Source organism: Propithecus coquereli, unplaced genomic scaffold (assembly GCF_000956105.1).
Source record: "Propithecus coquereli isolate 6110/MARCELLA unplaced genomic scaffold, Pcoq_1.0 Scaffold508, whole genome shotgun sequence".
Lineage (NCBI taxonomy): Eukaryota > Metazoa > Chordata > Mammalia > Primates > Indriidae > Propithecus > Propithecus coquereli.
The window spans coordinates 1,221,887-1,235,228 of NW_012150930.1; the positions used below are offsets into that span (position 1 = coordinate 1,221,887).

A 13,342-nucleotide genomic window follows, 5' to 3' on the forward strand; every position below is an offset into this window, starting at 1 on the left:
CTAGATAGGCTTTTAAAAATGTTATTTAAATAATCGTTTTCCATGTCCTGAGCACAAATAAAAGAAAGTTAACATTTGAATTAGCTTCTGAAAGACACTTTTATAAACTGAAGGTCCCAACCATTCCCTGTATTTAACTCCAAGGTTCAGAAAATGCTTTTCACATAGTTGTACACATATTTCATAATGTGATTAAGGGAGGCTAAGGTAGCTTAATTTCTTCTGTGTACATTTTTTACCAGAAAATTATTATCTGGTTAAAGATGAAGGATTATTTAATATTAATTAAAATCCATGGGCACACTTTTTATGCTTAAGCCTTCTTAAGTTTTTCAGTTTGTCCTGGTGCCCCTTACTTCTTTCAGTTATGGCTGAACTGAGGCATAGATACAGATACATAACTGTCTCAGCCAGAGCTGATTGCATTTTCAGGGAAAAAAGTGTTAAGTCCAAATTCTAGATACAGAAATAGTAGAACAACAACAACAAAAGAAATATTCAATAAAATTTACTACAGTTGCTAATAACTTTCCATTTCAGATGAAGACTGTCTTACTCTGCTTTGACTTATTGTCCACTTTTTCTGATGATGTGTTTGGTTTTCATTTTTCCACTAGGAAATTGAGGATTATACCATTTTCTATTCATTTCTCCAAATGTTTTATTCCCCTCATCACACAAGCATCCATGTCTCTAAATTTATCAAACATTATCAATATTTCAAGAATGCAAAACCAGGATATCTATCTGTATCCATAAAATAACAAGTGACTTTAGATCTATAAAGGAATGTTAAAGTAGAGCATATGTTCATTTTCCTACCTCCAATTTTTTTTTTTTTACATGGCATTAGAAATTTACTCCCATCAATGTTTGAACAAAAACTTTGCTTTGTGCCTAGGTCGTAGGCTGTGCCTTGAACTTGGACCAACTCTGCCTTAAAAGTGATGGCAGTATGCCCAGTGTGCGCCTATAGTCCCAGCTACTCACCTGAACCCAGGAGTTTGAGACCAGCCTGGGTAACATAGCAAGACCCCGTCTCAAAAATAAAAACAAAGTGATGGCAAGGATTGAACTATTGAATATATATCCCACCTCTTCTAACAGAATATTTACTCTTCTATAAAAACTAAGTTTTAATGTTTGTTTGTTTTTTTTAAACTAGGTAATTTCGTCTGTGCCAAAGCCTGCAGAGGACAAGCTGGAAGATGTGCATACAAGTCCTCCATTTAAACAAAGAAGAAGAATATAGATTGCCAGCAGCAAATCAATGTTTTCTGAAGAGAATGTTTTTTGTTTTTAGCCTATCATTTTAATTCTTCAAGAGATTTTACTGCTGGTGTTCTTTAACTGCTGGTGTTTGCACTCTTTGTAATTTCATTCAAGCTATTTGTCTAAAATCATTTCTTTTTTTTTGATCCATACTTCATATTACAGAAACTGTTCTTCTCATATAACATTGTCTGTCACTTTGCCATAACTAAATGTAAATTAATTAAAGCAAATATAGAAACTTCACAGTACAAATAAAGATAGGCAGCCAGGATCTGTTTCTGATTTTCATACAAGTATTGAGTGGTTCACATTCAAAAACAAGAAGTCAGGATGTTTCTGAATGCCAGGGCTTCGAAATAAAGACAATTCTGTAAAATAAAAAAGTTAATTAACTGTTAGAGGAAAGCTGAAATTAGAAGCTTACATGCTTTAGTTAACTTCTAAGAAGAATTTACTTGATCTGTGGCAATCAAAAACAAATTAGTATTTGTAAATTCTAAACTTCTACCACTACTTTGGCATATCCACACTTTTCTCTGTTAGTGGACCATATGGTTGAAATACAAGTATATCCAGGCTATTTCCATTTTCTTTACTGATAAAAACAACTTGGGAAGGCCCATACTACATGGTGTGTGTTTTTAATTTCTCCCTATCCTTAGTGGCTTCTTGCCTTGTGGATTGAATTTGAACATAGGTTCAAATAAGGTAAATAAGGTTCAACTTCAGCTATCATGATGTGATCCAAATTCGCTAGGATGGCTCTAAGTGGTGGATGGTACTAAAAGAAGCTGCCGGCAAGGGATTAGGCTCTACTTCCGTGTGAGGTATTTGGAAATATTTTTTGCTGAAATCTCAGGTAAAAGATATATTAGAGACCTAAGCATAGACTTGGAAAGAACAAATTACATTCCAGATCAGCCTTCTCAGACTTTAAGGTGCTGTGAATCTCCACCTCAGGATCTTGTTAAAATGCAGATTCTGATGGTAGTGGGGCTGTGGGCAGGGGGAATGGGGAGTTTAATGGACACAGAGTTTCAGTTTTGCAAGATGAAGAGTTCTGGAGATTAGTTGCGTGACAGTGTGAGTATATGTAACACTATTGAACTGTACACTTAAAAATGGTTAAAATGGTCAATTTTATATTAGGTGTATTTTAACCACAGTTTTTTTTTAAAAGTTCTCTGACAGCCCTAAAGGGAGGAGCTGCTAAATGGGTTCTGTGTGCCTGAATGGGTTTCTGATCTGTTCTGTGATCCTGTGAAAGCCACTCCTCCCTATCCCCACCAACATACACAATATTTGATCATGATAAGAGAAAGAAAGAAACCTTTGGGAACCAAGAAGTAAATGCCCATCAACTAATGAGTGGATAAAGAAAATGAGGTGTATATATACCATGGAATACTACTCAGCCATAAAAAAGAATGAGATAATGTGTTCAGCAGCAACTTGGGTGGAACTGGAAGTCAAAATCCTAAGTATCTCAGGAACGGAAGAACAAATACCACATGTACTCAGTGGGAGCTAAGCGATGGGTCTACGTGGCTATACAGAGTAGTAGATTAATATAATATACTTTGGAGACTCAGAGGGGGAAGGATAGGAGGAGGGTAAGGAATCAAAAATAACCTGACAGGTACACTAAAATCCCTGACTTCACTATAAAATTCATCCATGTCACAAAAAAACCGCTCATACCCCGTAAATCTATTGAAATAAAAAATAAACCTTTAGTATGTCAAGCAGCCAAAAAAAAAAAAAAAAAAGACTCTGTTAGTTTGGGGTGGGGTCTGAGATTCTGTATTTTTCCCAAGTTCCTAGGTAATGCCACTGCTGCTGGTGGTGCACAGACCACACTTTGAGTAGCAAGGCTCTAGATATCTGGGCTACAGATGAACTCTCTGGGAGTAGCTGAAGAACTGTTGTCTGTTCTAAGAATAGTTACTCCAATCCAGTCCATTATGCTATACTGTTTTCCCCCATCAGTCTCTTCAAATTGGAAACCTGCCTTCCACACATTGCTTTTTGCCACATATTTTGAGACAATTAAAATGTGGGGTCTAAGCCTGAGTAACATAGCCAGACCCTGTCTCTACAAAAAATTGTAAAAAGTAGCTAGGCATGGTGGGGCACACCTCTACTCCCAGCTACTCGGTAGGCTGAAACAGGAGGATGCCCTGAGCCCAGGAGTTCAAGGCTGCAGTGAGCTATGATCACATCACTGCACTCCAGCCAGAGCAACAGAGCGAGACCCTTTCTAAAGAATAAAATTTAATATGTGGGGTCTCGGGAATAAATGACAGTAGGACAAGTGGGAAAGATGAGCTGATATGGCTAAGGACAGCTTAACAACATGCAAGTTAATTTACAAAATCACTATATAAATTACTGCAGAAAATAAAGTTTCTTCCTATGTGGGTTTGAAAAGCACAGTTGATCAAAGGAAGGAAATTTTATGACCCAATTGATTATTAGGCTGACCATTTCAGCTCGAAACTTTTGTTAGATTCATACCGTCATAAGCACAAACAAAATACTATAAAGTACTATACATGTATCCAAAATTTTAAAAACTTACTTTATCTTCATTGTTTGACAATGATTGGGTTGGAAGAGATCAACTGTTCTAGCAGTTTATGGTGGGTACTTGCTGGATCCACTCTTTATTCAATGTTCTATCCCTTAAGCAAGCCAGTATACCCTGGTTTTGGTTTGGGAAATATTGTCACCATACTTACAGAAAACAGGAATTGTGTATGGCTAAAGAGGTTACAAGCTCAATAAAAGTCTGGTGAATATAGTTACTGAAATAGTCACTGGTGCTATGTTACGGCCCAAATGCTAGGTTGGGGCTGAGCTCTTCATGACTCCCTGAACTTCAGCAGTAGGCTGCAGCTCCACAGAGGTGAGTGTCTAGCAAGTAACACTTTCTGATCCTTTAAAATTTTTCCTCAACCAATTAGGGCTGTTGGCACTTGTAACCATACCTTTGCTTCTGGTAAACATGGTCCAAACACCTCCAACAGAAGTCTGTCGTCTCTCACTGCTTTTTCAAAGTCTGCAAAAGATATCTTGCCATCGTTGTCATAATCCTAAAGAGGAAGATATTTCTTGTTAAATGACAGAGCAGTTTTTAACTTTGCATGAAAATAGCTATCCAAAAGGTTTTGCCAAGTAAAACTGTAAGTTCACACTATTTATATATATAATCAAAAGGTATTTATTTATGGAGGCCACTTACTTTCCTCCTGTTCTTCTCATAGGCATACCTGAGTTACCTTAGATATATTATTAAGTGTATCCCTACCCCTAAAACAGTTTAATTAGAGAAATAAGACAAAAAAGCAAGAGGATGCCCATTATTACATTGCAACTTTTGTGATAAGAGCAACAGGGCAATGGTTTTCAAGCTTGATTTTTTGTAGAACTTGTTCCTCAAAAGATCTCTTACTTGGGAGCCCATCAGGTAAAAAGGATAAAAGTGAAGTTGCTCAGTTAAGGCACTGGGAGTCCCACCATTAACAGTTCAGGGTGGACTAGAGTCCTGAGAAGACTTGCAGAACACTGGCTTGGCCTTTAGGGATGGCTGAGATCTGGATAGGTAGAGCGGTGTGGGGAGGAACTGCAGAAGAACGGCCCACCGGAGTGAAGCCTTCATGATGGGGATTAGGAGAGACTAAGTACGTTGTGCAGGAGAGGGGGTTGGGGGTTGGGGGGACACATGCAGATCATCAATGCCTTTAACTGCTTAACTGGATTGGATTAGGTCCTTCAGGGTTGCTGAGAGTCTAATCTAAAGTTTCAATAATTGTCAGAAAAAGGTTTAGTCCATAAACATTTCCTTTCAAAAAATAAGGGGGTGGCTGGTACTCTGAAACATACTGTCTCTCAAGAAGTCTACTCTCGGCCCTAGCAGAGGCCAGTGAGAGCACTTCTAAAAGAGGAGGATATTGTGGAGCCTGCATTAGCTGACTCTGAGACTCCAAAGCCCCTACCATCCATTTCTTTCCTGAACTCCAGAGTAGGTAGGTGTGCTGGGCCTGGGCTGCCTTAGATTCACAAAATCTCACTGGTATCCAGTTTAGGGTCATAGTGAGAAAGGGGCAGAAATCACTATGTCTGTAACAAGGAGATACTATAGGTTTTATTGAAAGATGAATTCTGCACCCCATTTTCTAGGATGACCTTGGGTAAACCTTTCTGTATTTCAGTTTTCTCACCTGTAAAATGGAGATAATAGTTTCTACTTCATAGGGTTGTTTTTAGGATAAAATGAGTTCATACATTAAAGCTCTCTGAAGGGCCTGGCATATAGTTAGCACTCTATAAGGGTCAACTATTTTTATTATGTTATTTTGTTGTAATCAGTGTTTAGACGGATTGGAGGAGTGAGGTCATGAAGACAAAATAAAGTAGCATCCAATTTTACACAAATTGAATCTAGTCTCCTCCCAAATTAATGAGGTTTTACTGATAGTGAAATGTTTTAAAATAATTAACATTTAGTCACCCAGCTATTTCATAAATATTTATTGAGCACCCACTCACTATCAGCCAGGTGCTGTTCTAGGCAATGGATAGAGCAGAGAAGAAATAAAAAATCCCACCCTCATAAATCTTATATTCATTATGGAGGAAAATAAACATAAATAAATAAATCGTATGATTGAATATAATGCATCACAGTTTTTCATTCTTACCATTTTCTTCAGTGTTATATCTACCAACTCTTTTATTCCTTCATCAGTCTCTTCTTCAGATGGTTGTTGGTGTAGACTGTTCTTCAATATGTCAAATATTTCCTCTCGGGAAATGTAACCATCTCCATTTAAATAATAGACTTCAAAACAGACTTTTTAAAGCACAAGAAGTTTAAAGGATTTGGATAAGAATTGTTAAAACGTCATTAGTCTTCTCTGTAGTTATTTCAATATATGACACCAAAGGATAAAAACAACTTATACATCATACAACTACTAATCTAATCCACTATATAGAAGAGAAATTTTAGAATAAAGCATTCTTCATTATATTTCTTTCTACCAGATTAAATACCCCTTGGTATGTGGAAAGAAAGGTTTATAATTTCTGGATTTTAATACTGTTTCTTTTTTTTTTGTCTCTTTTTTTTTGTAGACTGTTCTCCTTTGACGTATGGATTTTGATATTGAGGGTTTAAAAATGTTATGAAGCTGAAATAAAGGAGATAAATTTTTTAAACCTTTGATCATGCAATATATATATATACATATACATACATGTATATGTATGTGTATCTATATCTATACCAATATTCTAATTCTCTTCTTACATAGAGTACCAAAACAAAATATACACTTCACTGTATCAGTGAAAAAGAATGTTTTTCAGTATATTTGGATAGTAAGCCAGTCATCTCCTTGAGCCTGCCCATCTAAATTATCCAAAATTTTCAAATAACCTCTTCCTGGAGAGTGACTTCCACGACTTACATCTACCGTGTAAGCACCAAAGTTCACTCATTCATCCCATGAATGACCTTATTCATTCAGGTCCTGGGAATACAGCAGTGACAGAGCTCTTGTGGAGTTTATAGTTTAATTAAATGTTTTGGCAAAAGCTAACTCAGGAATAGATCTCCAGAGTTATCATATTATAATTGTTGTGTCTTTTTGTTGAATTTCTCCAATCTATAGCATATATATGAGTTTGTAACACAACCCTACCAGAAAGTACTAATTTTCCCCAAATTAACATATCTTTAAATGTATATCAAACATTTTTAGGAAGTGAGATTGGAAGAGGAAAATTTTTTTGACAGTGTGATGCTATTCAACCATGTACAGCTGCATTCAGTGTCACAACCATTTTCAACACGTATTATTAGGTTATTAAGTATGGAATGTTGATCTCCTTAAGTACTAAGCTTGACAGTTGATTTCTCTGCCATTTCACTTTGACACTTTTTTTTCTTTATTGTGAAGGTACATCCTCATTCTTTCAAATGCACATTTTGGCTTGTGATTATCTTTCAAAATTTTTTTAAGAGCAATTTTTGTGAAACCCTGAATAAGTAAAAAATTCGTGTTATTTTTGAATATGAGTTCACTTGTGGAAACAATGCAGCGCAGACAGCTTGAAATATTAACGAGTGTTTGGGAAGGATGTGGCTAATGAATGCACGATATGTCCATGGTTTGAGAAGTTCAATTCTGGTGATTTTAATCTTGAAAATAAGCCATGTGGGTGACCTGAGACCAAAGTAGATAATGATAAGCTAAAACGCTGTAGTGGAAGCGAATCCATCTCAACCTATGCGTGAATTAGCAGCAAGGTTTGACATTACTATTCCAACGATATTGAACCATTTGAAACAAATGGGCAAGGTAAAGAAGCTGTATAGATCGGTACCGCATGAATTAAATGAGCATCAGGAGAGAAATCATCTCAAAGCTTGCCTTTCTTTCTGTCATGACATAAAGAGAAACCATTTCTACACCATGTTATGTGTGACGAAAAATGGATTCTTTGTGACAATTGCAAGAGTTCAGCACAATGGTTGGATAAAGAGGAAGTGCCAAAACACAGTCCAAAACCGAATATTCACCCAAAAAAGCTAATGGTGTCTGTTTGGTGGTCTGGCGCTGCTATTATCCACTACAGCTTCACGAAACCTGGTCAGTCAATGACAGCGGATGTCTACTGCAACCAATTGGATGAAATGATGAGGATGCTTGTGATTAAGCAGCCGAGATTGGTCAAGAGACCAGGCCAATCCTCTTGCAAGATCACATGTTGCAAAAGATAATGCTGCTCAAACTACAGAAGCTGGACTTGGAAACTCTGTCACCCACTGTATTCACCAGACCTTGCACCAACTGACTACTACTTCCTCCAGGCTTTGGACCACTTCTTGCAAGGAAAAATATTCAATTCTCAACAAGCTGAGAAAAACACCTTTCACGATTTCACTGTCATGCACTCTCCAGGCTTCTTGGCTGCTGGCATAAGCAAGCTACCATCAAGATGGCAAAATTGTGTCGATAGTTTAGGCACATACTTTGATTAATTGTACTGCTTTTGGTTTCAGATATAATAAACTAAACTTTTGATTCAAAATCAGACATTTCATAATTAATGACCTAACTATTATTACGATAATAATTTACATTCATGAAATTTAGCTTTTCACTTCTCAGTGAGACTTTTGTATAAGAACACTGTAGCAAATTTAAGTGGTAACTATATTTAAATGTTATCTCATGAAAAATTGGAGTGGAGGAAAAAAGTTAAGGAAAAAATACAAAACAGAGAAACAGAAAAATTCATAAATGTCAAAGAAATGTTGCAATTAAAAATTGCTGCTATTATTTTTAAATGTATCTTTAATTTGGGGATCTTCTTTTCAAATTCAAATTCAAGTGGAAGAATAAGAAGGGATAAAAATTTGCTCATGCACACAGAACTTTGTAGTTTTTTCTTGAGCAAGTAGACATTTTAAGCAATTTGTTCCCTTGAAAACTACTATTTAAAATTGTTCCTTGAGGTACCTCAAAATACTAAAAACAGAACTACCATATTATCTAGCAATTCCACTATAGGGTACATATACAAAAGAAAGGAAATCAATGTATCAAAGAGCTATCTGCACTCCGTGTTTATTATAGCACTACTCCTAGTAGCCAAAATATGGAATCAATCTAAGTGCTCATCAACAGATGGATGAATAAAGAGAATGTGATATATACACACTGAAACATTATTCAGCCACAAAAAAGAGTCAAATTCTGTCATTTGAAGCAACATGGATGGAACTGAAGGTCGTTATATTAAGTGAAATAAGCCTGGCACAGAAAGACACATATCATATATTCTCACTTATATGTGGGAGCTAAAAAAGTAGATCTCATGAAGATAAAGAGTAGGATGGTGGTTACCAGAGGCCAGGAAAGAGAGTAGGGAGGAGAGGATGAAGGGGGTAAAAAAGGATATAAATGTATCTATTACCACTTAACCGTACATTTAGAAATAGTAAAGATGGTAAATTACATATGTATAGCTTGCCTCGATTAAAAAATAAATAAATAAATAAACAAATAAACTGTACCTATTCTCTTCCCAGGGTTCCTCGTCCAAACTCTTGACACCAGAGGTTAAAGCATAGGAAATGAACAATACCCCAATGGTACAGGCCAGAGCAAATTCTAGGTAAAACTGTGAATTGGGAGATTATTGTCTTTGGAATTCATAACATTCCTTTTCTGTAGGAAGCTCTGTTGATAATCCTCCTCCCTGTGGGCTTTTATTGTCATTAATCTTCTTCCCTTTCTTTACTTCCCTCTTCCATCCGTCATCTAAACTAACTCTAACACTAAAGTATTGATGTCAGGTGGTTAATTTGTGTTTTACCTCGTCTTAGCGTCAACCCTCACATTTTCTTTGTGAAAAGACAAGGAATGGCCCCTATGTAACACGCGCACCGCCCCACGTTGAGGCCCATTTCCTGCTGTGCCCAGAGGCAGCCTCAGAAACCTCAGCCCTGCCAGGTAATCAGAGTTGGCACAAGCCCTGACCCTTAGTTGCTGTTCTTAGCCTGTGCCATAAGCCAAAGACCCATCCTGATGACATTTGTGCATTACAGAACCAGTGACGGACCTTGGGTTGGGGAGTCCTCCTTGACCTTACAATTGTTCCACCCATTTCATTTGTTGGGTTTGTTTTATTTTTAAAGCTGTCATGAACTATTTTTGAAAGGTTGCTATAGAGAACATTGATTTTATATTTTTAAATATTATATTTAAACATTCATTAAATACAAAATTGACAATATGTAGTATTAAGCCAGTAATCACATATAGAAATCTTACACTTTAGCTTTTCTTCAAAAGTCCCTCGAAGAAACACTGATAATCCTTTAACCCACTCTTTTACATTTATGTGGTTATCCTTGTCTTTGTCAAAGACAAAAAACACTGAAAGAAAAAGAATGTGCAAGTGTATTGTAACTTAGTGCTATTTTATAGTTCAACAGTATGTAAGTATGAATAGATAGAAAAACTTTTCTCCCAAATCAAGGGGAACAAAAGGTTTTGGCACAGTCTTCTTGAATGAATCAAAATTATGGAAATGTGGCTGGGTGCAGTGGCTTGCGCCTGTAATCCTAGCATTCTGGGAGGCTGAGGGCGGAGGATCACTTGAGGCCATGAGTTCAAGACCAGCCTGAGCAAGAATGAGACCCCATCTCTACAAAAAATAGAAAAATTAGCCAGGCATGGTGGCACGTGCCTGTAGTCATAGCTAAACAGGAGGCTGAGGCAGGAGGATCACTTTAGCCCAGGAGTTTGAGGTTGCAGTAAGCTGTGATCATGCCACTGCACTCTAGCCTGGGGTACAGAGCAAAACTCTATCTCAAAAATAAACAAACAAATAAATAAAAATTACTGGAAATGTGTTTCCTTCTCCCTATATTTTTAAAGAAGGAAAAGAATCTCTCTCTCTCTCTCTCTCTCTCCCTTTAGAGTGACAGGGTCTCGCTATGTTGCCCTGGCTGGAGTGCAGGGCATAATCAGAACTCACTGTAATCTCAAACTTCTGGGTTTGAGCAATTCTCCTGCCTCAGCCCCTCTAGTAGCTAGGACTACAGGTGCCCTGCTAATTGTTTTGTCTTTTGTAGAGATGGGATCTCACTATGTTGCCCAGGCTGGTCTAAAACTCCTGGCCTCAAGTGATTCTCCCAATGTGCTGGGATTACAGACATGAGCCACTGCACCTGGCCAGAAAAGAGTCATTCTTCTCCATGAGCAATGATAGGCTTCATTTGTGGTGTTTTGTACAGTTATTATGAGCCACGAAGATAAACAGTAGAGCTGATCAAGGTGGTGGTTTTTATTCTAAAAAAAGTGGTGAAAATTAAGTTCTAAAGAGTTTGCACAGTACCTAAAGGTAAATTATTAAAATAATATATTTTTAAAATTACCAATGAAATCTTAGTATTATTCTATAAAAATAAGTTAAAATATTATTTACTTTTTTGGAGATAATGAATATGTTAATTATTTGATTGTGGTGATGATTTCTTAGGTGTATACATGTGTCAAAACTTGTCAAATTGTACATTTAAAAATCTATTACTTAAACCAACCAGATCACATTAAATAATTTCCTATTTTAAATATATGATCTTTTCTTTGATTTTTTTCAATATAATGAGTCATTATCATTTTTATACTGACTGATACATTCATTTTTATGAGAAAAAGAAGCCATTCAATAATCTATATGTCTACAGCATGTTACTCTAAAGACATCATGATTAAAAGCCACAATTGGCTTATCTTTTAAAAAACAGTAGTGCTAACTTATTTAGTTCATTACTGGTTATTTCTAAAAGCTGAACAGCTATGAGATATGAAATTCTGAGTTTGTATTAAAAACCATTGTCGCAATCAAGCCAATTATTATTTGCAGCACTACACTTGCAAGAATTATGCCTTTCTCATTTGACATTGAAAAGATTCAAGGTCTTTGGTGAAAATTGAATACATACATATCTGCTATCTCAGGTTAGTCCATTTTAGTCTCCTAGGACTTCTTACCCCTATTCATCAATATATCATCAGTCATTCCAAACATGCTGTGCAGGATTGCTCGAAATGTGTTACGGTCTAGCCCCATGTTATCAAATCTTCCATCAGTTCTGCCCCCCAAGTGGTGAAAAAGTCTTATGAGACACTCTATTTCACTTTTTTTGACTGTAAAATAAAAAGACAAATAAATACAACTTAGCTTTAATCATTGAGTTATTCAACCCAATTAAATACATTTTACTAAGCAGCTATTTTGTTTCTATGATGCTAGGTGCCCTGATGATAGGGAAAAAATATGATATGGACTTGCTCCTTAGCTTACACAATGAAGGTGGGCTTCACTCAGAAGTCTCATAAGATAGTATATAACTGCTAAATTATGTAATATAATGCTCACCGTCATAGACATGTGAAGAGAAATCAGTATGGGAAAGATGGGTTTGGACATTTTCATGGGAGAAGTAGACTTTGAATTGGGCCTTGAAGGATGCAGATAGTTATATAGGAAGGAATGTGCTGAGTATGGTAAAGAAGTGAAGAATTCTAGGGAAAGGGGACAACATGAGTAAAGGAAAGAGGTAGAATTAGGGTTGAGATTGAACACGCTTTATTGAGAGCTAACAAGGACTTGGGAAGAAGTGAACAATAAGGTTGATGGTAGAGGGCCTTGAATGCCTGGTCAGAGAATTAATATTTATTGTAATGGAGCAGCATTTCTCATGGTGTCGTTTTTGGATGAAAGGTTGCTATAGAGAACATTGATTTTATATTTTTAAATATTATATTTAAACATTCATTAAATACAAAATTGACAATATGTAGTATTAAGCCAGTAATCACATATAGAAATCTTACACTTTAGCTTTTCTTCAAAAGTCCCTCGAAGAAACACTGATAATCCTTTAACCCACTCTTTTACATTTATGTGGTTATCCTTGTCTTTGTCAAAGACAAAAAACACTGAAAGAAAAAGAATGTGCAAGTGTATTGTAACTTAGTGCTATTTTATAGTTCAACAGTATGTAAGTATGAATAGATAGAAAAACTTTTCTCCCAAATCAAGGGGAACAAAAGGTTTTGGCACAGTCTTCTTGAATGAATCAAAATTATGGAAATGTGGCTGGGTGCAGTGGCTTGCGCCTGTAATCCTAGCATTCTGGGAGGCTGAGGGCGGAGGATCACTTGAGGCCGTGAGTTCAAGACCAGCCTGAGCAAGAATGAGACCCCATCTCTACAAAAAATAGAAAAATTAGCCAGGCATGGTGGCACGTGCCTGTAGTCATAGCTAAACAGGAGGCTGAGGCAGGAGGATCACTTTAGCCCAGGAGTTTGAGGTTGCAGTAAGCTGTGATCATGCCACTGCACTCTAGCCTGGGGTACAGAGCAAAACTCTATCTCAAAAATAAACAAACAAATAAATAAAAATTACTGGAAATGTGTTTCCTTCTCCCTATATTTTTAAAGAAGGAAAAGAATCTCTCTCTCTCTCTCTCTCTCTC

The 13,342-nt window shown here is 36.5% G+C and overlaps 2 protein-coding genes across 2 annotated transcripts in view; one reads left to right on the forward strand and one right to left on the reverse strand.

Annotated features, from left to right (window-relative positions):
* RBM48 (RNA binding motif protein 48) overlaps positions 1–1,304 on the forward strand; it is an 8,020-nt gene extending 6,716 nt beyond the window's left edge. Inside the window, exon 5 of the mRNA XM_012656557.1 lies at positions 1,166–1,304. Within this exon, the coding sequence (XP_012512011.1) occupies positions 1,166–1,252 (87 nt within the window). The 3' untranslated portion in view covers positions 1,253–1,304. The remainder of the gene's footprint in view (positions 1–1,165) is intronic.
* A 2,925-nt stretch (positions 1,305–4,229) lies between these two features.
* The window catches only part of LOC105820129 (EF-hand calcium-binding domain-containing protein 1-like), a 20,701-nt gene continuing 11,588 nt past the window's right edge, over positions 4,230–13,342 (reverse strand). The window contains exons 3-5 of the mRNA XM_012656555.1: positions 12,699–12,803; positions 5,979–6,130; positions 4,230–4,370 (exon numbers count right to left, since the gene is read on the reverse strand). Coding sequence (XP_012512009.1) covers positions 4,230–4,370; positions 5,979–6,130; positions 12,699–12,803 — 398 coding nt within the window. The remainder of the gene's footprint in view (positions 4,371–5,978; positions 6,131–12,698; positions 12,804–13,342) is intronic.